This window comes from Lepus europaeus, chromosome 4 (assembly GCF_033115175.1).
Source record: "Lepus europaeus isolate LE1 chromosome 4, mLepTim1.pri, whole genome shotgun sequence".
Lineage (NCBI taxonomy): Eukaryota > Metazoa > Chordata > Mammalia > Lagomorpha > Leporidae > Lepus > Lepus europaeus.
In genome coordinates this window covers 99,489,742-99,514,473 of record NC_084830.1, presented here as the reverse complement: position 1 = coordinate 99,514,473, position 24,732 = coordinate 99,489,742, and the positions used below count along the sequence as shown (strand labels likewise).

The window sequence follows — 24,732 nt, the reverse complement described above, 5'->3', positions numbered from 1 at the left end:
TAGGCTTGCTTTTATTTCTAATTGTCTGAGACTTTATCATAAATGAGCATTTGATTTTATCAACTGTTTTTTTTTTCTACCTCAACTGCTATGATCAAGTATCCTTTTTCACGTATTGTTTGAATATGTATTATGAGTCCTCAAGTTCACTCACTGTTCCATCATCTCCATCCTGTTATGAGCCTTCTAATGATTTTTCATCGGTTTTGTTATTGTATTTAATTCTAAAATTTCTATTTAATTCCTTTTTAAATATTATCCTTACTGTTGAAATTTTTGACATTTCCAATCATTTCTGGAATGATCACACTTTTTGAAATACTGTCATATTTGAAAATATTTTGTTTCGTAATTCCAACCTCTGTGTCATCTTGGGGTCAGTGTCCTTTGTCTCTTTTCTTACCAGTTGTTGAAATTTTCCTGGTTTGTATTTTTCATGTACTTGCTGCATTGCATCTTACACATTTTCAATGAAATTCTGGGTATTTAGTTCTTACAGAAAATGTTTTCTCAGCAGGCTGTTTACCTGCAATTTTTGGCTGTGGTCAACAGTTCCACTCCACCTGCTGTGGGCAGTGCTTCCAGAGGCAGTTTTCTAAGTATTTACAGTGCTATTTGGATCTATCCTACATGGCCAAAATCAAACCTAAGCAATGGCCCATTCTTTCAGCGTCAAACCTCTACATGTACAGCTCAGAAGGAAGCCCAGGGCTGCTATACAACTTCAGGAAATCACTTTCTGGAATTCCCGTTCTCTGTCATCACCCTAACATTGTTCAGCTCCCAGCAGCCACTGCCTCTTCCAGTCTTCTGCTTAGAAATCCAATGCTGCAGGTTCTCCTCTCTGCTTCACAACTCATGGACACATCCAATTCCAGTCCAAGTAGGAGAAAGACAGTAAGAGAAGGAAGCAACAGGGATTCTCCCAATCCTATCTGGCATGGTTCCTCTGACCAGAGGTTTAGATGTCCACTCTACCATCATTCCTATCACAGGAAGGCCAACATGGTGGTACTTCAGATTCTGGTTTCCTTCCCAAATCTGTCTGCTACCATTACTTTTCAAGGCCCGCAGACAGGTGCTCCACAAATATGTAGTGAGACAAAGAGGAATGTGTTTACCCCTTTTAGAAGTGGAACCAGTGAGGGGCCAGCACCGTGGCTCACTTGGTTAATCCTCCACCTGTGGCACAGGCATCCCATATGGGCGCCGGTTTTAGTCCTGGTTGCTCCTCTTCCAGTCCAGCTCTCTGCTGTGGCCCGAGAGGGTAGTGGAGGATGGCCCAAGTGCTTGGGCCCTGCACCCGCGTGGGAGACCAGGAGGAAGCACCTGGCTCCTGGCTTCAGATCGGCACAGCACCGGCTGTGGTGGCCATTTGGGGAGTGAACCAACGGAAAGAAGACCTTTCTCTCTGTCTCTCTCTCTCTCAAACTATCTATAACTCTGTCAAATAAATTTTAAAAAAGAAAAAGAAAAAAAGAAGTTGAACCAGTAGCAACTCAAAGTTATTTTACTTCCAGTGATTACATTCTTGGAGAATTAACTCTTACACAGAAACTTTCCAAGAATCTAAGTGAGAATTCTGAGTGGAAGTTTCATATTCATTATTTTACCTTATCACTTTTTGCTTCAATTTTTGTTATAAATTTAAACACACAGACAAGTTTAAAGGAAGACCAATGAACACCTCCATATTCACTACAAAGGTTCAACAGCAGTTGACTTGTTTTACATATTTATTTGAAAATGTAGGGAAAACATCATGACTTTTTGATCTTTAAATCCTACATGCCTCTCCTAAGGACATTACATTACATATCAATACCATTATCACTTCGATGAAAACTAAACCCACTACATTAACTAATGCATTCCATCTTCATATTACCACAAATATCCCCCAAACATATCTGAAAGCTGCTTTAATCAATATAAATCAGAAGCCAATGAAGGATCACACTTTGGATTTGGTTACCTCTTGCATGTCTTACTCCACCACAGTCTACTTTTTGTTATACTGGCTTTTTGAAAAGTCCAGAGCAGTTGTTCACATACAATGTCCCAAACTCTGGATTTATCTATTTTCTCACTGTATAACTAAACTTGTTCTTCTATTCTTTGTATTTCTAGTAAAGAGGAGGATGAGTCTAGATAAGAGATTTAGTTGGAGTTTGGTTACACATGTTGGCCACACCTCAGAGATAACTGTGTTCTTCACACTGCATCTTGTTAGGAGCCTTAATACCAACTTGCCCACAGCAGTAAAACTCAGCTTGACAGGTCCAAAAGCCAATCTCTCTTATAAATTGCATCTGTAATCTTTTTGATACCATGAAAATGTTCCTTAAAACTTTTTTTCACCTATTGGTTTTACTATCCATTGATTTTGCCAGATTTAATTACATTAAGGGATGTAAAATAGTACATTTGAAAGATGGAGTTCTTCAAATAATTTTATGAAGAGCTTACTTTCTTCTTCTTCTTTTTTTTCCCCTTTAACTATTGTAAATCTTCTTTGTAGTGTATTGCAGTGATTCTTGATGTTGATTTCCTAAACAGGGCCAGTGCAAGCACCTGTAAGTTCACTCTTGTGTGCTTCAGACATTACCCCATTAGTCCTCAAAAGCCATCCTGAATTATTTTTCCTTCATAAAAAGATATTCCAGGCAAAACTTATAGTTTTGCTCCTGCTCCAAACATGAAATCAGCCATTTCTCGAAGGAATCCTGGTTCCTGTTCATGGGTAATGGCATTTAGAAACCAAAATGTGGGTTCTAAACCTGCTCACTGCTACTGGGTACAGTGTTAAATACTGAGGTCTGTTTAAAGCCTCATTTTCCTTGTAAATATACTTAAAGTACCTAAAATAATATTTTCTGATGACTAAAACAAGTCAACTAAGAAATATACTATGCTGAATACTTGAGTTTGTTTTAATCCTAAAACCTTTCTCAGAGAGAAGGGACTAGCTACTTGTATTAGCACAATTTTTAAATTATACCAATTGTGAAAATCAAATACAGAATTGGAGGAAAGAGAGTCAAGGGAAATGAAATGTTAAAGTGATGAATATATGGTCAATAACAAAACATGCAGGGCTGGCGCTGTGGCGTAGTAGGTTAAGCCTCTGCCTGCATCCCACATGGGCGCCAGTTCAAGTCCTGGCTTTTCCACTTCAGATCCAGCTCCTTGCTAACGGCCTGGGAATGCAGTGGAAGATGGCCCAGCTTCTTGGGCCCCTGCACCCATATGGGAGACCCAGAAGAAGCTCCTGGCTCCTGCCTTCAAATGGGCCCAGCTCTGACCGTTGCAGCTATTTGGGGAGTGAACCAGTGGATTGAAGACCTCTCTTCTCTCTCTGTCTGTACCTCTGCCTCTCAAGTCAATAAATAAATCTAAAAAATTAATAAAACATGAATATACAACTTCACACAAAAAATTTTCAAAAGATGTGTAATAAAGACAACCTTTTATGTGAAAGCCTCAACAGTAATTTCATACTCTGGACATCACGTGGGTTTCAGGATTTAAGTATGGTTACAAAAGCAGGTACAGTCAGAGACTAATCAAAAAAAAGGATTATGATTATATGTTAGTTATTAACATTAAGGAGAGGAGAAATACTCCTATATGAAAAGATGACTTATTAAATAGCTGCATGTGTCTAGCCAGGACACGAAACAAGTAGTATTCTTGGAACTTGAGGTTGTAAATGACCCTGTAATCACCACAGTACCAGACCTGAAAACCTAGAGTCTGGTCTTGACTCTGCTAAACTCAACTTCTTCACTGTAAAGTGAAGGGCTATAATTAAACTAAAATCTCTCATGGCTGTAATGAGTGCCAGATATATAGTCTGAGATCCTGCCAAATATCTATCTTCTACAACAGATACAAGATATTGGCACGATGGTCTTTCCACTTGCTTGTCTAGTTCACCCTCTACAGTACTATAGGAAGACTCTATTCAGATACACAGAACCATATAAAATTGAGAAATAACATAGGAAAGTAACTGGAAGAGGGCTTCCTTTTGGAAAGAAATTTTTTCTTTTTAAGTCTATTGCATCTGATATCCCCACATGATTATAAACATTAAATTCTAAGTTTAAAAAACTGCATTTTTAAAGTCATCACTTTAAAAAAATATCTTCTAAAACTCTGTATATAGGTGTATACATGTACACACACATGCATATATGTATATACAATATGATTTCAATCACTGATGGACTACATATGTGGCAGTGGTCCCATAAGATTATACTGGAGCTAAAGAGTTCCCATCACCTGCTATGTCATTGCCATCACAATGCCTCAGCACAATGCATTACTCACTTGTGATAATGCCCATAATATAAACCCATGGTACTGTCACTTGTATAAAAGTATAGCACAATAATTTACAGTACAGGATAGTTGATAATAACAATAAGTAACTCTTACTGGTTTATAGATTTACTTAACTATCCATCGTTATTTTAGAGTATATTCCTACTTAGAAACAGAAGCTTACTATGAAACAGTACATATGCCATTTATGCTGGCTATAGCCTCATTCACCTCATGCTCACTGTGTCTCTTCATTGCTGCAACAGGTCTCTCTGAGTGACTGACCTGTACCATCAGGTGTGTGTACATACGCTCTGATGTTTGCACAATGATGAAATCACTTGACGATGCATTTCTCAGAATATGCCCCCATGTTAAGTGATGCATGAATGTATATGGACACATGCAACTTGCTGATGGGGCAGCTCACAGAGATTTGTAGCAGTTAAATTTAAAGAATTCCTTTCTGGGCAAGCACTGCAGTGTAGTAAGTACAGCTGCTGCCTGCAGTGCCGGCATCCCATATGGGTGTTGGTTTGAGTCCTGGCTGCACCCCTTCCAATCCAGCTCTGCCATGGCCTGGGAAAGCAGTAGAAGATGGCCCAAGTCCTTGGGCCCCTACACCTGCATGGGAGACTTAAAAGAAGCTCCTGGCTCCTGATCGGCCCAGTTCCAGCTATCGTGGCCACTTAGGGAATGAACCAGCAGATGGAAGACATCTTTCTTGCTTTACCTCTGCCTCTCTGTTAACATTCTGCCTTTAAAATAAACAAGTAAATCTTTTAAAAAAATTCCTTTTCATTCTTAGTTTCTTTTTATGAAAAGGAGAGAGGGAGAGAGCTTCCTATGCTGGCCTGCCATTTTAGGAAACAAGGCCTCACACTTATTCACATTATCAGCTCTGATTTTAGAAGAAAATTCACTTACTCTTGGAAAGGAGTCATCATCCAATGAAAGAAACAAAATTTCTATTCAATTGGTCTTCGTGCTTTTAAAAAAGTAAGGTCTTTTACATTCTCTTTGCATTTAAACTTATTTTTAAGTTTCTAGAAACCTTAGAATTTAATGGTTCTCAGAAAATTTAAGGTCAGTACTCTTTACATGTTCGTTGATCAATTTTATCATTACATCATGGTAGCTGGCATATTTCCTGCAGGAGAAGTAAAAAGGACTTGATCTAATAGGAGTTTGTGCCATGTTCATGATTTGCCTGATCATTCTCCAGTGTGGAAATCTTGAATTAACTAAACCTCTGAGGAATTCTCTCCCTTGAGAAATCTCTGATACTGAGTAAGTGAGGAGCTGTAGATGAAGGTCTTCCCATATTCCTTCCACTTAAAGAGTCTTTCCTTAATGTGAACTTTTTTGTGTCTACAAAGGTTTGATCTGTAACTGTAGGCCTTCCCACACTCCATACACTTGTAGAGTTTCTCTCCAGTATGGATTCTCTCATGTTCGGTTAGGAATGAATACTGACTGAAGGCCTTCCCACACTGATTACACTGGTAAGGTTTCTCTCCAGTGTGGATTCTCTGGTGCCTATAAAGGTTGGATTTGCAACCAAAGGCTTTCCCACATTCTTCACATGTATAAAGTTTTTCGCCGGTATGAATTTTCCGGTGTTCATTAAAGGATGAGTACTGATTGAAAGCTTTCCCACACTCATTACACTGGTAGGGCTTCTGTCCAGTATGAATTCGCTGGTGTTCGATAAGGGTTGAGATGCGCGTGAAGGTTCTCCCACATTCCAAGCATTTACACAGCTGCTCTCCAGTATGAAGTCTCTGATGTTCAGCTAGGGATGTAAACTGGCTGTAGCCTTTCCCACAGTCACTACATTTGTAGGGTTTCTCACCTGTGTGGATTCTCTGGTGGCGATGCAGTTTTGCTCTACAGTTGAAGGCCTTCTCACATTCACCACATTTATAGAGCTTCTCTCCAGTATGAATTCGCTGATGTACAGTGAGGGTTGAGCACTGGCTAAAGGCTTTACCGCACTCTCTGCATCGGTAGGGTTTCTCTCCAGTGTGCACTCTCAGGTGTTTGATGAGGGTGGAACTGCTGCTGAAGGCTTTCTCACATTCGCTGCATTTGTAAGGCTTCTCTCCAGTGTGGATCCTCTGATGGGCAAGGAGGGACGACCTGTGGCTGAAGGCTTTCTCACACTCGGTGCATTTGTAGGGCTTCTCACCAGTATGAATTCTCTGGTGTTCCACAAGATGAAGATTCTGGGTGAAACTCTTCCCACACTCATTACAGACGTAAGGTTTTGCTCCTGGGTAAACTTGGAAGCATCTCGTTAGATCAAAATTTTGTTTAAAGTCTTTCCCTATAGTGTTATACATATGGGGTATCCTTTCTGTAGGAACATTCTGTTGTGAGGCAAGATCTGTATTTACAAGTATGTCTTCCCCCAGTGCAAGATCTGCATGGTTTCCATCTCCACGGAGGCTCTTCTCCTGTGAGGCTACCATCTGCCTCAGTGGCTGCTCCTGTCGCTCCTGTTCTGTCCCACTCTCAGTTTCAACAGCTTCTCCAAAGCTGATGTCCCAGTCACCATAACGAATGGGTTTTTCCTTTATTATTCCATGAGATGTTTCTTCTATAAAAGCGTTCTGTTCGGGAGGAAATGCTTCTGTTTTAGGACAAGTCTTGAAATCTGAAACGAATCACAAGAATGAATGCTGCCTGTGCTGGAAAGACAATGAAACTGGCAATTATCCATACAGAAGAGGTATGTTGCCATCAGATCGCAACTATGGACTTGGATTTGCAGAAAAACAGCATGGGATAATGGAAAGAAAGGGAAATAGGTACACACTACTGAAAATGAACAGAATGCATCCTGGGAGAAGCAGTGTCAGACATATCAGAAGAACAGAAGGTATGAGGACACAGAATGACGTCAGACGAAATGCTCAAGGTTACTACTGCAGGGTACTTCAGTTTCTCATTTCCCACTCTGCTTATGAGGCAACGAAGCAGGTTAACTCGTCTTTACTTTCTCCTTCCTACTCACATGTCACTTTCATTGTATCTTTTCTCATGCTGTCTCTCAAGTCCTGTATACAATAATTTTAAGATATATGGATTTGAGCCGGTGCCGCGGCTCACTAGGCTAATCCTCCGCCTTGCGGCGCTAGCACACAGGGTTCTAGTCCCGGTCGGGGCACTGGATTCTGTCCCGGTTGCCCCTCTTCCAGGCCAACTCTCTGCTGTGGCCAGGGAGTGCAGTGAAGGATGGCCCAAGTGCTTGGGCCCTGCACCCCATGGGAGAGCAGGAGAAGCACCTGGCTCCTGCCATCGGATCAGCGCGGTGCGCCAGCCGCAGCATGCCAACCGCGGCGGCCATTGGAGGGTGAACCAACGGCAAAGGAAGACCTTTCTCTCTGTCTCTCTCTTTCATGATCCACTCTGCCTGTCAAAAATTAAAAAAAATATATATATGAATTTGTTTTCTTAAATTTTATGATTTTATATCAGACTGTGAAAGGGAAAAGAGTCCATTAAAAAGGGGATGTTCAGGTTTCAAAAATTATAATAACCCTGAAGTACGACTGTTGATGATATCTGATCAAAGTTTTAAGGTGTTAATTATAAAGAGGAGGAAACACAATCAACCAGTCATGTGTGTCAATCTATCTCTTATTATTGGGTAATGATGATTTTTTTCATACGACCCTTCCATCACTTTTTCCTTTTCTCTTTGATCATGATGCAACAAGAAGATGGCACTCCCTTCTTGGAATCTTTGGAGAATAATGAAAACCTGCAAGAAAGCTGATGTCACTGAATTACACCCAAACCTCAAGCTCAGCTCTGTGGTGGGTGACAAGACATAGATTGAGCTGATTCTAGGGTTGAAACCTGGCTTTCTTCCATCAGTCCATAGCTGAAAATAGGTCAAAATTAGATTGGTTTAATTAGGTAACTACATGCTCGTATAAATTACACAACGGAAATAAAATCTAACTGGCCCTAAGCATCTCACTGGGGATCAGTATGTCCAAAAACGTTTCCAGAGCACTGCCTCCTCGAGACTTGCTCACCTGTAAAGACTCCCTGGTGCCCATTTCCCAGGCACTCACCGAGAGAGGTATCTGGGGGGACTTCTCTTTCCACCACGCTTGGATCTTCTCCTTGTTGCAACTGGTAGATCACCTTTGGTGTTGAAAATGGAGTCCCTGCTCACAAGGAAAGAAATGCAACTTGAGGGAATAGCATGAAGAGCAATCCCAGAACTCCTATAGCACTCACTCTGAAGCTAAAGGCAGAGAGGACAAGCCCTGGGGTGTACAACAGGCAGCACAAGCACTTCTGTGGGCATGGAGCATTTGGGAAGTGAATCAAGAAGCAGGGCTCACTGAGAAATAATACAGGGTCCTGGCAATCAATGCCTCTAAGGCAAGAGTCTTCCACGTTTTTCACAATCTCAACTGGGATCTAATCATTGGCCTTTTCCAAGATGGAAACTGAGATTTGGGGTGGGGTGTGAGGAAAGGCAGAGAAGGGAGAAAAGAATAGCATGAAGGGAATTCCAACAAAAATGTATGCTTTCAGCTTAACGGTCGACCTTTCTGGTAGCCCAGAGAGGACACCCTATGGCACTGCCATAGCAGAGTCTTCATTCATCACTGGCAGAGGCCATTACCAACTGAGAGCAGGTTGCTGTAGTTCTCCAGCATCACCTCCCGGTACAAGCGTCTCTGGGCAGAGTCCAGGTGCAACCACTCATCCTGGCTGAAGAACACGGCCACGTCCCTGAACGCCACAGACTCCTGCAACGGCAAACCCCGCCCTGCTTAGCCAGGACCATTTAGATAAATGCTGAAAAACTGAGAAATATCAGAACAGAAATATAAAGGAATTTCTGAGATAAAAAGCAAATAATAAACATGTTATTATTTATTGAATGTTAGGCACTATAATAGGAACTGTGTATATAGTATCTCTTTTTTTAATGCTTTATTTATTTTACTTGAAAGAGTTACAAAGAGGCAGAGGCAGAGGCAGAAAGAGGGAGAGAGAGAGAGAGAGAGAGAGAGAGAGAGAGAGAGGTCTTCCACCCACTGGGTCACTCCCCAAATGGCCACAATGTCTGGTGCTGGGTTGATCCAAAGCCAGGAGCCATGAAATGTTCACAGCCATTAAGCAGAATGAGTCAATGAGCATGCCTGACATCGGAATTTGACCTTTACACATTTTTAATTCATATGAAAACGAAGCAAACTATGAAGCAACCTTTATTTGTTGATAATGTCTACATATGTATACATACAGATGCACGGCACACACAAAAATACCCAGAAGAATATGACAGGCTGTCACCCTGATGATTCTTCTAATTTTTTATTTCATTTATTTGAAAGGCAGAGAGACAGACAGAGCACTCCAATTTGCTGGTTCATTCCCCCAAATGCCCAACAGACAGGGCTGGGTCAGGCGCTGGGAACTTAATCCAGGTCTTCCACAGGGGTAGCAGGGACCCACTACTTGAGACCTGACTGCTCCATCCCAGGGTGCACAGCAGCAGGAAGCTGGACGCCAGGGGATTTGAATTGCAGACATACAGTATGTATGCAGGAGTCCCAACCCAAGTTTTAACTGCTGTGACAAATACCAGGTCCCTGGTTTTTCTTTGATAACTGTGGAGAGGGGCAGAAAAGCCATCTTTCACTTATCACTTTATACCCTTCCATTAGATTTACATTTTTTCAGTGCATTCCTTTGTTTTCAATTTTTTTATTCCATTTTAATATTTTTAAGATTTATTTATTTATTTGAAATAAAGGTAGAGTAACAGAGAAATGTAGAGTATGTACGTGAGTTTAGTTAGAGAGAGAGATCTTGCATTCACTGGTTCACTCCTCAAATGCCCACGAAGTCAGAGTTAGGGTCTCCCACAAGGGTGGCAGAGACCCAAGCACTTGAGCCATCCTCCACTGCCTTCCCAGGCATATCCAGGAAGCTGGATTGAAAGCAAAGCAGCTGGGACTTGAATCTGCACCCTGATATGGGATGCTGGAAGTGGTGACTTAACCCTCTGTGCCACAATTTCTGCCCTGTTTGATTCCATTTTAATTTATATCTTGACTCTTTAGTTAGATCTCTTGGAACTTTTAGGGGTTGATCTGTCTACGGCCATACCACCCTGAATGCGCCTGATCTTGTCTGAAGGGGTTGATCTTCCAAATTACAATACCATACCCATGGGTACTCAGGGCTAAAAGCATTGCCAGTATACAGGGCAACCCTTGTCTTCGTGCTGTAGTTGCTATAAAATGTCACAGTCCCCAGAGCTGACAGGACTCACTGGACTTCACCGAGCACGCTCATGACAGGTATGGAGCTGCAAGAAAGGCAAGTGCTGGAAAGCCAAGAGACAGTCCAGGCACAATCGCCCTCTTCTGCACATCCAGGCTGTGCGCTGTCTCTCCATCTGTGTGAAGAATCTTAGTTCCAGAAAGCTCACAGGAGCACATCTTGGTGTGGCCTTTTATGTAAGCAGCAAGGCTTATCAAACCATCTAGGCTGCTTGTTAATGATCAGTGAGGAAGTTTACCGGGTAGCCAGGAGCCCGGAGCTCATCAACAATATATATACTGCCCTTATCTTATGGGCAAGAGTGGAAAAACAGACTCCAAACATTCCCAAAGACAACAGTGGAGTTTCTCCAGAGATAAAGACAGCTTTTCTAGTCCTGAAGTCAACAATTTATGGCCAGTTGTCACAAAAAATGTTCACACACATATACCTACGGCATTTCAAAAACAGGGGCTGGTTCTGTGGCACAGCAGATTAAAGCCCCCAGCCTGCAGCACCAGCATCCCATATGGGCACCGGTTCAAGTCTGATCCAGCTCTCTGCTATGGCTTGGGAAAGCAGTGGAAGATGGCCCGAGTCCTTGGGCCCCTGCACCCGCATGGGAGACCCAGAAGAAGCTCCTGGCTCCTGGCTTTGGACTGGCTCAGCTCTGGCCATTGCAGTCATTTGGGGAGTGAACCAGCAGATGGAAGACCTCTCTCTCTGTAATGCTTTCAAATAAATAAAATAAATCTTAAAAAAATAATAACCATACTGATTACATGTGAAGTGATAATATTTGGAACACTGGGCTAGGTGAAACATTTTATTACTGTTAACTTATTTGCTTCTGTTACTTTCTTCTTTTAAAGATTTATTTATTTGAAAGGTAGAGTTACAGAGAGAGAGAGAGATCTTCCATCTGCTGGTTCACTCCCTAAATGGCTGCAACAGCAAGGGACGTGTCATGCTGAAGCCTGGAGTTTCTTCCAGGTCTCCCACATGGGTGCAGGGGCCCAGGGACTTGGGCCATCTTCTGCTGCTTTCCCAGGCCATAGCAGAGAGCTGGATTGGAAGTGGAGCAGCCAGGACTGGAAACGGTGCCCAAAGAGAATGCCAATGTTTCAGGTGGCAGCTTTACCCACTGTGCCACAGCACCAGCCCCTTATTTGCTTTTTCTAAACACGGCTTCTGGAAGTTTTTTTTTTTTTTAAATACATTTATTTATTTAAGAGGGAGAGATACAGAGAGAGGTCTTTCATCTGCTGGTACACTCCCCAAATGACCGCAATGGCCGGAGCTGTGCCAATCCGAAGCCAGGAGCCAGGAGCTTCTTCCGGTTCTCCCACATGGGAGCAGGGGCCCAAGCACTTGGCCCATCCTCTGCTTCTTTCCCAGGCCATTAGCAGAGGGCTGGCTCGGCAGAAGAGCAGCCAGGACATGAACCAGTGCCCCTACAGGATGCTGGCACAATAGGCAGAGGCTTAACCTACTACACCACAGTGCCAGCCCCCTCTGGAAGATTTTTTTTTTTTTTTTTTTTTTGACAGGCAGAGCGGACAGTGAGAGAAAGAGAGAGACAGAGAGAAAGGTCTTCCTTTGCCGTTGGTTCACCCTCCAATGGCCGTCGCGGCCAGCGCACCGTGGCCGGTGCACCGCGCTAATCTGATGGCAGGAGCCAGGTGCTTCTCCTGCTCTCCCATGGGGTGCAGGGCCCAAGCACTTGGGCCATCCTCCACTGCACTCCTGGGCCATAGCAGAGAGCTGGCCTGGAGGAGGGGCAACCGGGACAGAATCCGGCGCCCCGACTGGGACTAGAACCCGGTGTGCCAGCGCCGCAAGGCGGAGGATTAGCCTGTTGAGCCACGGCGCCGGCCCTCCTCTGGAAGATTTTAATTGACTATATGGCTTGCATTCATGGGTCATTCCTGCTGCAGAGTGTTGGTTAAGGCAGCTAACTTTCCATACAGAAACCTCATTCTTTTTTACAATTGTGTGATACAGTCTACGTTAACTGATAAAACCATTTCCTGTACTCACAGATACTGAGAGTTTCTGTTTTTTACTGTCACGAACAATGCACAACGACCAACCTCATACATACAGGTACATATACACCTGTATCTGTCAGAGACTGAACTACTGGGTCAGAGTTATGTGCACTTTTAAGACGTGGCAGACTGCACTTTCCTACAATGGCCACACCAGGGTGGTCTCCCATCTCACATGCTCTTCATGTACTGTGTCTCCAGCAATTCCCCCACCACGAACTGAGTTCTGTTTCCTTCCCTTGAATCTGAGCAGGGGCTTATGAGTGGAATTCAGTGGAATTGATGCTGTGATTTCCAAGGAGAGGGAGGAAAAGAACACACTTTGCCCCTGGCTCACTGGATGTCACTATTAGAGACAAGTCACTATTCTGTCAGCCTAAGCCTGTGAGCTGAGGGCCAGGAACTAGCATCAGCGAAGTGACATGGGGGTGACTGACACCTGAGATAATCCTAGCCCCCAGGCCCCCAGGCTTTCGGCTGAGACCCCAGACTTTGTACAGTGAAGATAAGCGATGTCTGCTGTCCTGTTTACATTCCCAACCTGAAGGAATGATTACTGCTGTTTCACAGTCTTAGGTTTCTTACTGATTTACCACACATCCTTCCATGTTAAAAATACAATTTTACAGGACTGGCACTGTAGCATATTAGGTGAAGCTGCTGCCTGAGGTGTTGGCATCCCACATGGGTGCCAGTTCAAGTCTTGGCTACCCCACCTCCAATCCAGCTCCCTGCTAGTGTACCTGAAAAAGCAACAGAGGATGGCTTGAGTGCTTGGGCCCCTGCACCCACATGGGAGACCGGGAAGAACATCCTGGCTCCTGGCTTCGGGTTGGCCCAGCCCCAGCTATTGCGGCCATTTGGGGAGTGAACCAGCGGATAGAAGACCTCACTCTCTCTCTCCCTATGTTTCTCCCTCTCTATCTCTCTATAACTCTGCCTTTCAAATAAAACAACAAACCTTTAAAAAAAAATACAATTTTACTTGATTATCTGAAATTGTTACATAATGAAAATAGAACAGAGAAAGGGGCCGGCACCATGGCTCACTTGGTTAATCCTCCACCTACGGCGCCAGCGTCCCATATGGACGCCGGATTCTATCCCGGTTGCCCCTCTTCCAGGCCAGCTCTCTGCTGTGGCCCGGGAAGGCAGTGGAGGATGGCCCAAGTGCTTGGGCTCCTGCACCCACATGGGAGACCAGGAAGAGGCACCTGGCTCCTGGCTTTGGATCGGCACGGTGCCGGCCATAGCAGCCATTTGGAGAGTGAATCAATGGAAGGAAGACCTTTCTGTTTCTCTGTCTGCAACTCTACCTGCCAAATTAAAAAAAAAAAAAAACAAAAACAAAAACAAAAAACAAACAGAGAATAGTGCAAAACTTAACTATCTGAAGTAATAATGGCTGTAGAATCTCCCAAAGTTAATGACAGACACCAAACCACAAACCCAGGAAGTTCAGAGAATATCAAGGAGGATAAATACCAAAGAATCTACACCCTGGCTTGTCATTTTCCAAGTGTACAAAACCAAAGTCAAGGAAAAAAATCTTGAAAGAAGACAGAGAAAAGGAATCTTATTTACAGAGGAACAAGGATAAGATTTCCAGTGAATTTTCTCATTAGAAATTATGCAAATAAAAGAGAGAAGTGAAATATTTAAAGTGTTGCAACAAAAAATTCAATAGTCTAGAATTCTATATCCAGTAAACTTACCCTTCAAAGTGGATGAAAAATAAAGATTTTCTCAGTGAAACAAAAACAGAGAATTTATTACCAGCAGATCTGTCTTGCAAGTGGTAAAAGTTCTTCAGGAAGAATAAAAATAGTGTAGGCCAGAAATGTGAACGTACATAAAGAAAGGATGAGTGACAGAAAAAGAATAAAGACCAAGTAAAATTTTTCTTTTTCTTGATTAATCCAAAAGATAGCTGTTTGCTTAAATTAATACTGACAACAGTGTTTTGGGTGATTACAGCTTATGTATGAATGAAATGAATGACAGTAACTTCATACTGAGTGGATGGAAGAAGTGGGAATACTGTTTTGAGATTCATGTACTACCCCCACCAGGAAGCAGTACGGTGTTCTTTGAAGGTGAACTCAGATTAGTTGAAATTTATATTGCAAACTTCATGGACACCATTAAAATTTTTTTTTCAAGAATCATAACTGTTATGTATAGATAGTAGAAAGATCCTTGTTTGCTATCTTGTTATAAATGATTAAATGGAAAAATAAATGGGAGAGAAGTGGTAATCTCCCGTACAGATTTTGATTTACAGATTCCCCATTCCTTGAGTGTGGGTTGAACACAGTTGACTTCCTTGCGAAGATTACAGCATGGGGAGGTGGAAGAAAAGGGTGCTCCACCAAGGAGAAACACAACAAACGTCACCTAAGCAGGTGAGCAGGTCAATGCAAACGGGGACAAGTCACACTGACAACTTGTAATTGTTATAGGATCTCATGGAAATAATATTTTAGCTCTCATGTTCTTCCTTCTCCAAACCCATAACCCCTGCTGAATAATAAGAAAAACATCAGACAAATCACAACAGAGGAGCATTTGAAGAGGGCCAGTACCTCTCAAAACTGCTCTAGTTGTCAAAAACAAGGCAAGTCAGAGAAGCTGGAAGTGAGGAGGAATCTAAGGAGGTGTGACAAGTAAGGGGAATGTGGCATCCTGCATGGGCTCCTGGGACAGGAAAGTGACATAAGTACAGACCACGGAACTCTACATAAAGGAGGCACTTGAGTTAATAATTACATATCAATTCACTGTGACAAGTGTACCATACTGACTTAAGATGTTAGCAAAGGGGCCGGCGCAGTGGCGTAGTGGATAAAGCTGCTAGCATCTCATATAGCCGCCGGTTCGAGTTCTGGCTGCTCCACTTCTGATCTGGCTCTCTGTTATGGCCTGGGAAAGCAGTAGAAGATGGCCCAAGGGGCCGGCACCGTGGCTCACTTGGTTAATCCTCTGCCTGTGGTGCCGGCATCCCACATGGGGACCAGTTTTATTCCTGGTTGCTCCTCTTCTAGTCCAGCTCTGCTGTGGCCCGGGAAGGCAGTGGAGGATGGCCCAAATCCTTGGGCCCTGCACCCGCATGGGAGACCAGTAAGAAGCACCTGGCTCCTGGCTTCGGATCGGCGTAGCTCCAGCCATAGTGGCCATTTGGGGGGTGAACTAATAGAAGGAAACCTTTCTCTTTTTCTCTCTCTCACTGTCTAACTCTATCTGTCAAATAAATAAATAATAATAAAAAAAAGAAGATGGCTCAAGTCCTTGGGCCCCTGCATCCACATAGGAGACCTGGAAGAAGCTCCTGGCTCCTGCCTTTGGATTCATGCAGCTCCAGCCATTGCGGCCAGTTGGGGAGTGAACCAGCAGATGGAAGATCTCTCTCTCTCTCTGTCTCTCCTACTCTCTCTGTGTAACTCTGACTTTCAAATAAATATATAAATACATAAAAAGATGTTAGCAACAGAGGAAGCCAGGGCAGCACACATGGTAACTGTGCCTTTACCTAAGCAACTCTTCTCTAAAACTATTCTACATATTTATGTGTGTGTGTGTGTGTATACATAACATATGTTTACAAATATACTATATATACGCACATATAAATATATATGTAAATATATATGATATATATATATATATATACACACACATTTTAAGATTTACTTGAAAAGCAAAGTGACAGAGAGAGAGAGAGAGATGGATACAGAGAGAGACAGAAAGAGACTTTCCATCTACTGGTTCACTCCCAAAATGGTCACAATGGCTGGGGCTGCTTGAAACCTGGAACTCAATCCAGATCTTCCATATCGGGGGCAGGTAGCCAATTATTTGAGCCATCATTCACTGCCATCTAGTCAAATTCACAGGAAGTTGGATGGGAAGTACAGAGTAGCTGGGACTCAAACCAGGCAGTCTAATAGATGTGGATGTCCTATGCAGTGGCTTAGTCCACCGCACCACAACCCTACTCCTTAAAAAAAATTTTTTTTAAATAGTGACAATATAAAAAAAAGTACTTAGTTGCTGCAAGAAAAAGATGTAATTAACATATTACAATTATTAACAACACCAAGTTCCATGTATCTTTTCCCCAAATTATAAACTTTATACTATATGGAAATAGATAATATTTACAAAATTTGCAAAGATCCTATTTTCCCCCAAATTTATGTTTATTTGCTGTCTAATTTTTCTAGCAGACAACAGAGAGAAATTTGACCCTGAGTACCCTGGATGAGGACAGAACTGACACTGGATATTACCACTGCCTGATTCATATGGGGTATTGAGACTTGTGACTGGGTCACCCTGGCTCCTCAGGAGACTTCATCAAAAGGGTTAGATACTGAATTAGCTGTCAAAGAAAATAAAAGTCCACCAGTTCTGAGTTGCAAGCGAGCTCTTCTACATCTGTTTAACGAACGTGAAGGAAATCTCCAGCTTGGCCGTGTGAGAAAGCCGCAGAAAGGTGAAGAGTCAGAACTTCAGAGAGAGGGTAGCGTAGGTAAAAGCTGAGTATGGCTCTGCACTGCACTTTGGTGGCCTATCTCAATTCCCGGAAACATCTGTCTCTCTACAATTTAAAGAATCAAAGAACAACCTAGGGGCCAGCACTGTGGTGCAGCAGGTTAGGCTGCCACCTGCAAAAAGTCGAAGACAGCCCAAATGCTTGGGCCCCTGCCACCCACAGGAGAGACCAGGATGGGATTCTAGGCTCCTGGCTTCGGCCTTCTCCATCCCTGGCTGTTGCAATCATTTGGGGAGTGGACCAGGGGATGGAAGATCTTTTCCTCTGTCCCTCCCTCTCTCTCTCTCTAGCTCTGCCTTTCAATTAAATACAATAAATCTAAACAAGGGTAGGAAGGAAAGTTGATTAAGCAGACGCATGCCAAATTTGGTAGGTCCTAAAATAATGCTGCCGCTGCTGCTACCACAGCTCCAGCCAGCATTTACTGAGCTCTCAGTATGGCACATGTGCTCTCTCAGCCCCTAATGCTGACAGATGGACAGACTACCCTACCCGGCCAAGAGCCAATGGTCAACCTTGGTCAAGCTGGTTTCTTCTTCACACCTCAAATTCCATCATCTGGGGGCTGGTGCTGTGACACAGCAGGTTAAGCTGCCTCCTGAGCCACCAGCAGGCATCCCATATGGGCACCAGTTCAAGTCCTGGCTGCTCCACTTCCAATCCAGCTCCCTGCTAATGCACCTGGGAAAGCAGCAGAAGATGCCCAAGTGTTTTGGCCCCTGCACCCATGTGGGAGACCAAGATGAAGCTCCTGGCTCCTGGCTCCTGGCTTGGGCCTGGCCCAGCCTTGGCCATTGCAGCCATGTGTAGAGTGAACCAGCTGATAGAAGATATCTCTCTGCCTCTCTCTCTCTGTAACTTGGCCTTTCAAATAAATAAATCTTATTTTTTTTTTAAAGTGCTCATCTGTAAAATGCCAGTATTAACAGTCCTTCTGTAGAGATTAAAGGAGTATTATATAGAAAGAGTATTTCTGTACACAGTAACAGCACCTGGCACATAAGAATTATGTTTGTAATTATCACTCTTATTAATGCTCACCAATTCTCTGAGGGATCTACTTTATTAACTTCACTTAAAATGGGGAAGTGCAGAGAGATTGAAGTACTTGCCCAGGGTCATCTCCCTTGCTAGGATCCCAGCCCAGGAATTTAAACTCCAGAGTCCTCATCTGTAGTCTACAGGCCTGCATGCTGCCACGAGGGGCTTCGGCAAAGAGCCCAACAAAAACAGAGCTTTGGAGGGTGGCAGAATGGAAAATCCAAGGAGGGGGGCTACGAGAAGGAGGTTTGTGTTGGGGCTAAGGAGGGACTTCTAAGTGGGAACACTTACTAAGGGGCTGGGAAAGGCAGGCTGGATGCCAGGAGGGAGGTCGGTCCTGAGAACAGAACTGGGGGAGACCTGCAGAAGCTGAGGGTTACAGTAGTGGAAATGGACCTCAGAAGAGGGAAGGAACAAGAAATCCAGGCCCAGTAAGGAGTCTGAAGTAGCAAAGAAGGCAAAATCTGAGACGGAGATGGAAGCAGTAATTGGATAAGAAAGAGGGACATTTGGATGGTTTAATATGACAGCTGCAACCAGGCAGCGGAAGACCCCAGGCAGCCCTGTGTCGTCCAGTGCCACTCCTAACCCCGAGGCAGGCTGAGCTCCTTCTGGGAAGCCCTCAGACCTCTCTCCTCCAATATCAGTCCCGGCTTCAATTCCACCCCATTCTAGAAGGCATCCCCTGAATCTCCTTGCACATTTAATCACGTGAACTTCCTGACGATGGAAATAAATCCACTGCCTCTGTCTCCCGTACACAGTCAGTGCTCAATAAATGCTGCTGAGGAGGTCTCTGGCCCTTCCATGCCTTTATCCCAAGTGAGATGCTATCCTCTGTGAAGACAAAAACTGTCTCACACCCCATACTTCTCACCAAATAACCATCAAGGTAAAACCTTATGTTCAGAGCTGACTCAACTTTTGATCATGAAATAAGTTTGGAGTGAATCAAGAGTGACCTGGGGACAAATGAGGCACCTTCCTTTGCAGCCCCTCAATAAGCACAGGACCCTGGGAAAAACCTGCAAACAAGGCTTTCGTTGGATATAAAAGTATTGGGACAAAGAACAGAGATATGTCCACCTCATTAACCCGAGAAAGTAACTTGTGCAAAAAGAAAAAAAGTTCACTGTTTGTCACCTGAGCGGGCAGCAGGTCCACGGCCATTCCTTCCTTCTTAGTTTTCCTGTCGTGGTGGGGGCAGAGTGCTGACCAAGTGGGTCTAGAGAGGAGAAAGGTGAGGACAAGGGATGGGTTACAGAGAGAAGTGACAGGTGCCTGCAAAGTCCACCAGGTCCCAACCAAGCCACACCCATAAGGATGCAAACCAAGTATGGACTGCGTTACCAAGCTGCCCGGCCAAACTCCATCCCCTCCCTGTATTAACCATACTGGTAACTTGTGTTGATTAGAGTTGATGCTTTAAGGCCCACCTCGGGCCTGTCAGCTACCTCTAAGCACACTGTGACTCACCCAGAGGCATCTCAAACATGGACAGCTTTAGACTATACATCTGAGTGGTCACGGTGCAAATGAACTTCCCAGGGAGATACCACTCTCAGATGCAGCCAGCAGATCCTACGCTTGCTTGGCCAGCCTGCCTGTGAAAACCACAGCGAAGACACGTGCCCCTCTCTCTACCTCGTGACTGCTCTAGTGGTCCTGCATGGAGTGCTGTCTTCTCCCCAAGGGACCGTGAGTATAATACAACCTGTAGGATTTCTCCAGCCTCTCCTGATCCACATCTGGCTATAGCATACCTCACCCAAGGTGAAATCATTAAAATCCTGCTGGCTACCCAAGATATACACCAGATTACCATTCCACTGCCCCTCCTAAACACTGACTCAGTCTCTTACGGCATCCAGGCCCCACCCGCTCTGCAGTGAGCAGTGAAGGGGGGCCTGGAGCAGCCAGAAAGAGTCAGTCATCTGTGCACAGTCTGCCCGAGTCTGCAGTGAGCTCCCTTGGGGTGCTGGCCCTGGCCTGAGAGGACAACATGCTACCGGGCCGTGCAATCTCCTGCTGGCACACCTCAGCTGGCCAGAGGGAAACTGCTGTGGAAGTGATCAGTGCCACTCCATGGTGCACACTCCACTGTGCCAGGGATCCTGCTTCCCGTGTATTATCTTTAATCTTTGCAACAACCCTCAAAAGTGAACACAGTAGGCCCCAGTGGGCTCTGCATCCATGGGTTCAACTCATTCTGGAAAAGGGGGGAGAAAACTCTATCTGTATTAAACATGTGAACAATACAGTCTGAACATTATGTACACAGCAATTACATTGTATCAGGGATTGGGTCCGAGATGATTTAAAGGATACAGGATATGCATGAGGCACCAGAGCATTCAGGTACATCAGCTCAGGGTTCTGGGACCAATCCTGGATGGATACCAAGGGACACTGTATTGTGACCCGTCTTGTCCCCTGCTACCTCATTTTACAGCTGTGGGGAAGACCGACAGCTCAGGAGTCATGAGCTACCCAAACTCACAAAAGCAGAAAGTAGCAGGGGCAGGAAGGGCACTCCTGGTTCCCAGTCCAGGACCCTACGTACATTCCAGTAAATTACCAGGCCGCTCCGGGCCTTGGTTTCTTCTTGCAAAAGGGAAACCCCGTGTATGCTCAACCTGTTGTTAGAGGATGCAGCGAGTTAACGCCTGTAAGGCGCTAGGCTAGGTCACTGAAAGCTATTGTTACTGCCTGTTTCGCTAAGCAGCTCCAAAGCAACAGCCCCAAAGGACCGGCAGGCCGCCCACCCCGCGGGGCCCGGACCACCCTACTCACCTGAGGCGGGTCCTTTCCCCGTCCAACGCGACGCCCGCAGATCCGAGCTCCGGCGCGCGGGCCGCGGCCCCGCGCTGGCAGGACCCGCTCCGGACCCCTTCGCGGCTCCGACGTACCGAGAGCTGCCGGGCTCCACCGCGACCGGGCAGAGCCACCCGGAGAGCCTCGGCCTCAGGCTGCGGTGCTACCCGAGCCGGGATCACCCTCCGCCGCGAACCCCAAGAAAGGCCGCGAACGACCCCGGAGCCTCGCGAGAACTACGACTCCCGGCATGCCTCAAGTCATACCCAGAGGGCCCCGCGGCGATACCACTTCCGGCGGGGGAGCAGGCGCTCTGCTCTTGCGTATTCAGACTGGATTTTTATTTTTATTTTATTTTATTTTTTTATGGACACGAGTTTGGGTTCCACGTTTCTCCTCCCCTCTTTCTTCTGCTGGGAAATTGTGAGTGGTTTTCCTAGATGTGGAGTTCCCTAAAACCCCCCGGGGGCTTGTCAGCACAGTGCTATGGGGTCTAGTAGCCCACTGGGTGCAGGTCTGGGGAACTCCCCTGAGCGCCCCCTGCGGAAGGGCCAACGCCCATCCTACAGGGTTGCGGAATGAGAGCAACAGCTTTAGGCGGAAACTGCTGGCCTGCTCTCGCGGCCCGTTTCCTTGTTCCATTGCATGTAAATTTATTTTCTCTAAAAATTCTCATTTTCTAACCAGCCCCTCCTACACACACAGGCTAATGTCTACTTAGCTACTTTAATGCTTATTCAGTGGGTCCTAGGCCTAGATAGGATTGCAATTGACTTTAATGTGTTACACAGAAGATAACAGCAACAACGGTTTAAGATAATAAAACGAATATGCAAATATGCAACAATTGGTGTACAGAAGCCGACTTTTCCGGGAGTTGAGGAACCTTGTCCTCAGTGTTCCTCCATCATTTTCCTGACTTGGCACCCTTCCCTTGCCTAGTTTGGTAATGACACTGTATACCAGTGTCTCTCAAGCATAAGTGTTTGCTTTTGCAGTTTTTGAGCTTCATATAAACTAAATCTTCTTTATACCGTCGGCACTCCGAAAGCACCAATCCTGAAACTATTTTGAAAATTTCCAGAAAATTCAAAAGCAAATGTTGAATTTGCTGTGCACCATGCATGGCGCTGAATCCATGTGAATGAAGTGATACATAGGCACTGTTAGGTCTAAGTAATCTAGCATGTGGGAGGATGTGCAAAGGTTACATGCAGACATACATTTTATAAAAGAGACTTAAGTGTTCATGGGTTTTGGTATCAACAGCACCTGGAAGCACTTCCCCTCAGATATCACGGGAGGACTGTGTTCTCTTTTGTGACTTTTGTGCACCTTCGGGGCCCTCTCTGCTGATACGTGTACTGTTCATTTATTTCACTCTTAGAGAGGATTCCTCGCACCATTCATTCAACAACAAAAACACATTGAACACCTGTCTCTTCCCAGCATAGGTGCTAGAAATGCACCAGTGAGAAAAACTGGCCAAACCACTGCACACACACAGCTTGAATTCAGCTGGGGAAAGAGAAAGATGAGAATGAGGATGTTTTGAGATAGGATGAGTGCGGAGAAGAGTAAGAAAGGGGGCAAGCAGCTGGGGGAAGGAGCTACATATTTACAGAAAGTGGCTAAGAAACATTTCCTGAGCAGCTGCATTTGAAGAAAGAAGCCCTGCAGAAGATGAAACTTGAGCTGAGTGAAGAATCTCCAGGGTGGCTTTCAGCAGTTATTCTGCAGAGGAACACCAAGAATACTGACGCCAGAGCAGAAAGCAAAGGAGATCAGAAGAGGCAAGGGCTGGAAAGTGGAGACTCTTTTTTTTTTTTTTTTTTTTGACAGGCAGAGTGGACAGTGAGAGAGAGACAGAGAGAAAGGTCTTCCTTTGCCGTTGGTTCACCCTCCAATGGCTGCTGTGGCCGGTGCACCGCGCTGATCCGAAGGCAGGAGCCAGGTACTTTTCCTGGTCTCCCATGGGGTGCAGGGCCCAAGGATTTGGGCCATCCTCCACTGCACTCCCGGGCCACAGCAGAGAGCTGGCCTGGAAGAGGGGCAACCGGGACAGAATCCGGCACCCCGACCGGGACTAGAACCCGGTGTGCCAGCGCCGCTAGGCAGAAGTGGAGACTTAATGGGTGTTATGTCACTGGATTGTATTCAGTGAGACAAGAATACTCTGAGCTGTGGAGAGTGACAAAGATTCTCTCATTGACCATACTATAGTCAAGCCTTTCTGAGCCCTCTTTAAATTTTTTAAAATTTATATTTGAAAGGCAAAGCGAGAGAGAGAGAGAGAGAGAGAGAGAGAGAGAGAGAGAGAGAGATCCTCTAACTCACTCTCCAAATACCTGCAACCACGGGGGGCCAGGCCAGGCTGAAGCTGGGAACTCAGAACTCAATCTGGGTCTCCCACATGGGTGGCATGGACTCAAGTAATTGAGCCATTGGCTGCTGCCTCCCAGGGTTTGCATTAGCAGGAAAATGGAATCCAGAATGGAGCTGCGGCTTAAACCCAGGCACTCTGATTGAGTCCTCATTTTGATCAGGCCTCAACCTTGACCCTAGCCTGTCCTCTGGCCTGTTCAGACTTTGCCGAGAATCATGCCAAGTCAGTTTAGCCAGAGTATCCCCACCCTTGATAGCTGATCCCTTTTGATATCTGCTAGCATTCCCCATCCCCCACCTTTGATGTATTGTCAAGAATCCCCTTGATGTCTCTTGTTAGTCATGTCCCATCCATGAGCTCCCTCATCCTGCTTCTTGGCTACAAACCCACTCCACTCATCCTTGTGTTTGGAGTTGAGCCCCATCTCTGTCGTATTAGCTGTATGTCAATTGAACAATCATATTTTCTTTGTGGCTGTCATGCTGAGAGGAAATGAAGGGTCACAGGAAAAGGAGGGAGTGAGGCCGAGTCAGGCCACTGTCATCCCTGGGACGGAAGACAGCCATTTGCACAAGTAGCATTATGATAAGTGACTGGTTTCTGGTTACGTTGTGACGGTGGAGTTGCTGGGTGATGTTGAAGAAAGAAAAGAGGCACGGATGATGCTAAAATATGGGACCTGAGCACCTGCAGGAGGGAAACCAGCACTGAGATTGAGAATATGTGGAGGGCAGCTCTGGAGGGGCCAGGGAAGAGACGCGGTCAGAAATGAGGTATGGATGTGCTGAGTCTAGCTGGCTGATTAGATACCCAGCAGGGACATCGCAGACAAATGTAGATGCGAGTCTGGTGTTCATGAACAGGTTCAGGGATGAGCATCATTCACATAAATGGTGTTAAACCCATGAGATCATAGCGGGGGAAGCTGTCGTGTGCTGTGGTGCTGGCATCCCATATGGGTACCCGTTCAAGTCCTTACTACTCCTCTTCTGATCCAGCTCCCTGCTAATGCGCATGGGAAAGCAGTGGAAGATAGTCTGGATCCTTGGGCCCCTGCACCCACAAGGGAGACCCAGAAGCAGCTCCTGGCTTTGGATGGGCTCAGCTCTAGCTGTTGGGGCCATTTGGGGAGTGAACCGGTAGGTAGATCACCCTCTCTCTGTCTTTCCCTCTCTCTCTCTATATATGCTGCCTTTCAAATAAATGAAATCTTAAAACAAACAAACAAACAAAAAAGCAGAAACCATGAG

General features: G+C 45.1%; 1 protein-coding gene across 1 annotated transcript; it reads right to left on the bottom strand.

Annotated features, from left to right (window-relative positions):
• Positions 1-1,707: 1,707 nt before the first annotated feature.
• Positions 1,708-21,312, bottom strand: ZNF354C (zinc finger protein 354C). Its single transcript, XM_062188542.1, has 5 exons — positions 21,076-21,312; positions 19,426-19,507; positions 8,984-9,110; positions 8,421-8,516; positions 1,708-6,991 (listed from the first exon to the last, which is right to left on the bottom strand). The coding sequence occupies exons 2-5, from the start codon at positions 19,450-19,452 to the stop codon at positions 5,577-5,579; spliced, it is 1,665 nt and encodes a 554-aa protein (XP_062044526.1). The 5' UTR covers positions 19,453-19,507; positions 21,076-21,312; the 3' UTR covers positions 1,708-5,576.
• Between the last annotated feature and the right edge of the window lie 3,420 nt (positions 21,313-24,732).

What these genes read in the sequence shown, in the direction of transcription:
- ZNF354C (XM_062188542.1), bottom strand. Translation starts at nt 19,452, where the DNA reads ATGGCCGTGGACCTGCTGCCCGCTCAG. An exon ending in CAGCAACCTGCTCTCAGTTG is followed by an intron (nt 8,517 to 8,983) that starts GTAATGGCCTCT and finishes CCTTGTGAGCAG; the next exon opens with GGACTCCATTTTCAACACCA. An exon ending in CCCCCCAGATACCTCTCTCG is followed by an intron (nt 6,992 to 8,420) that starts GTGAGTGCCTGG and finishes GATTCGTTTCAG; the next exon opens with ATTTCAAGACTTGTCCTAAA.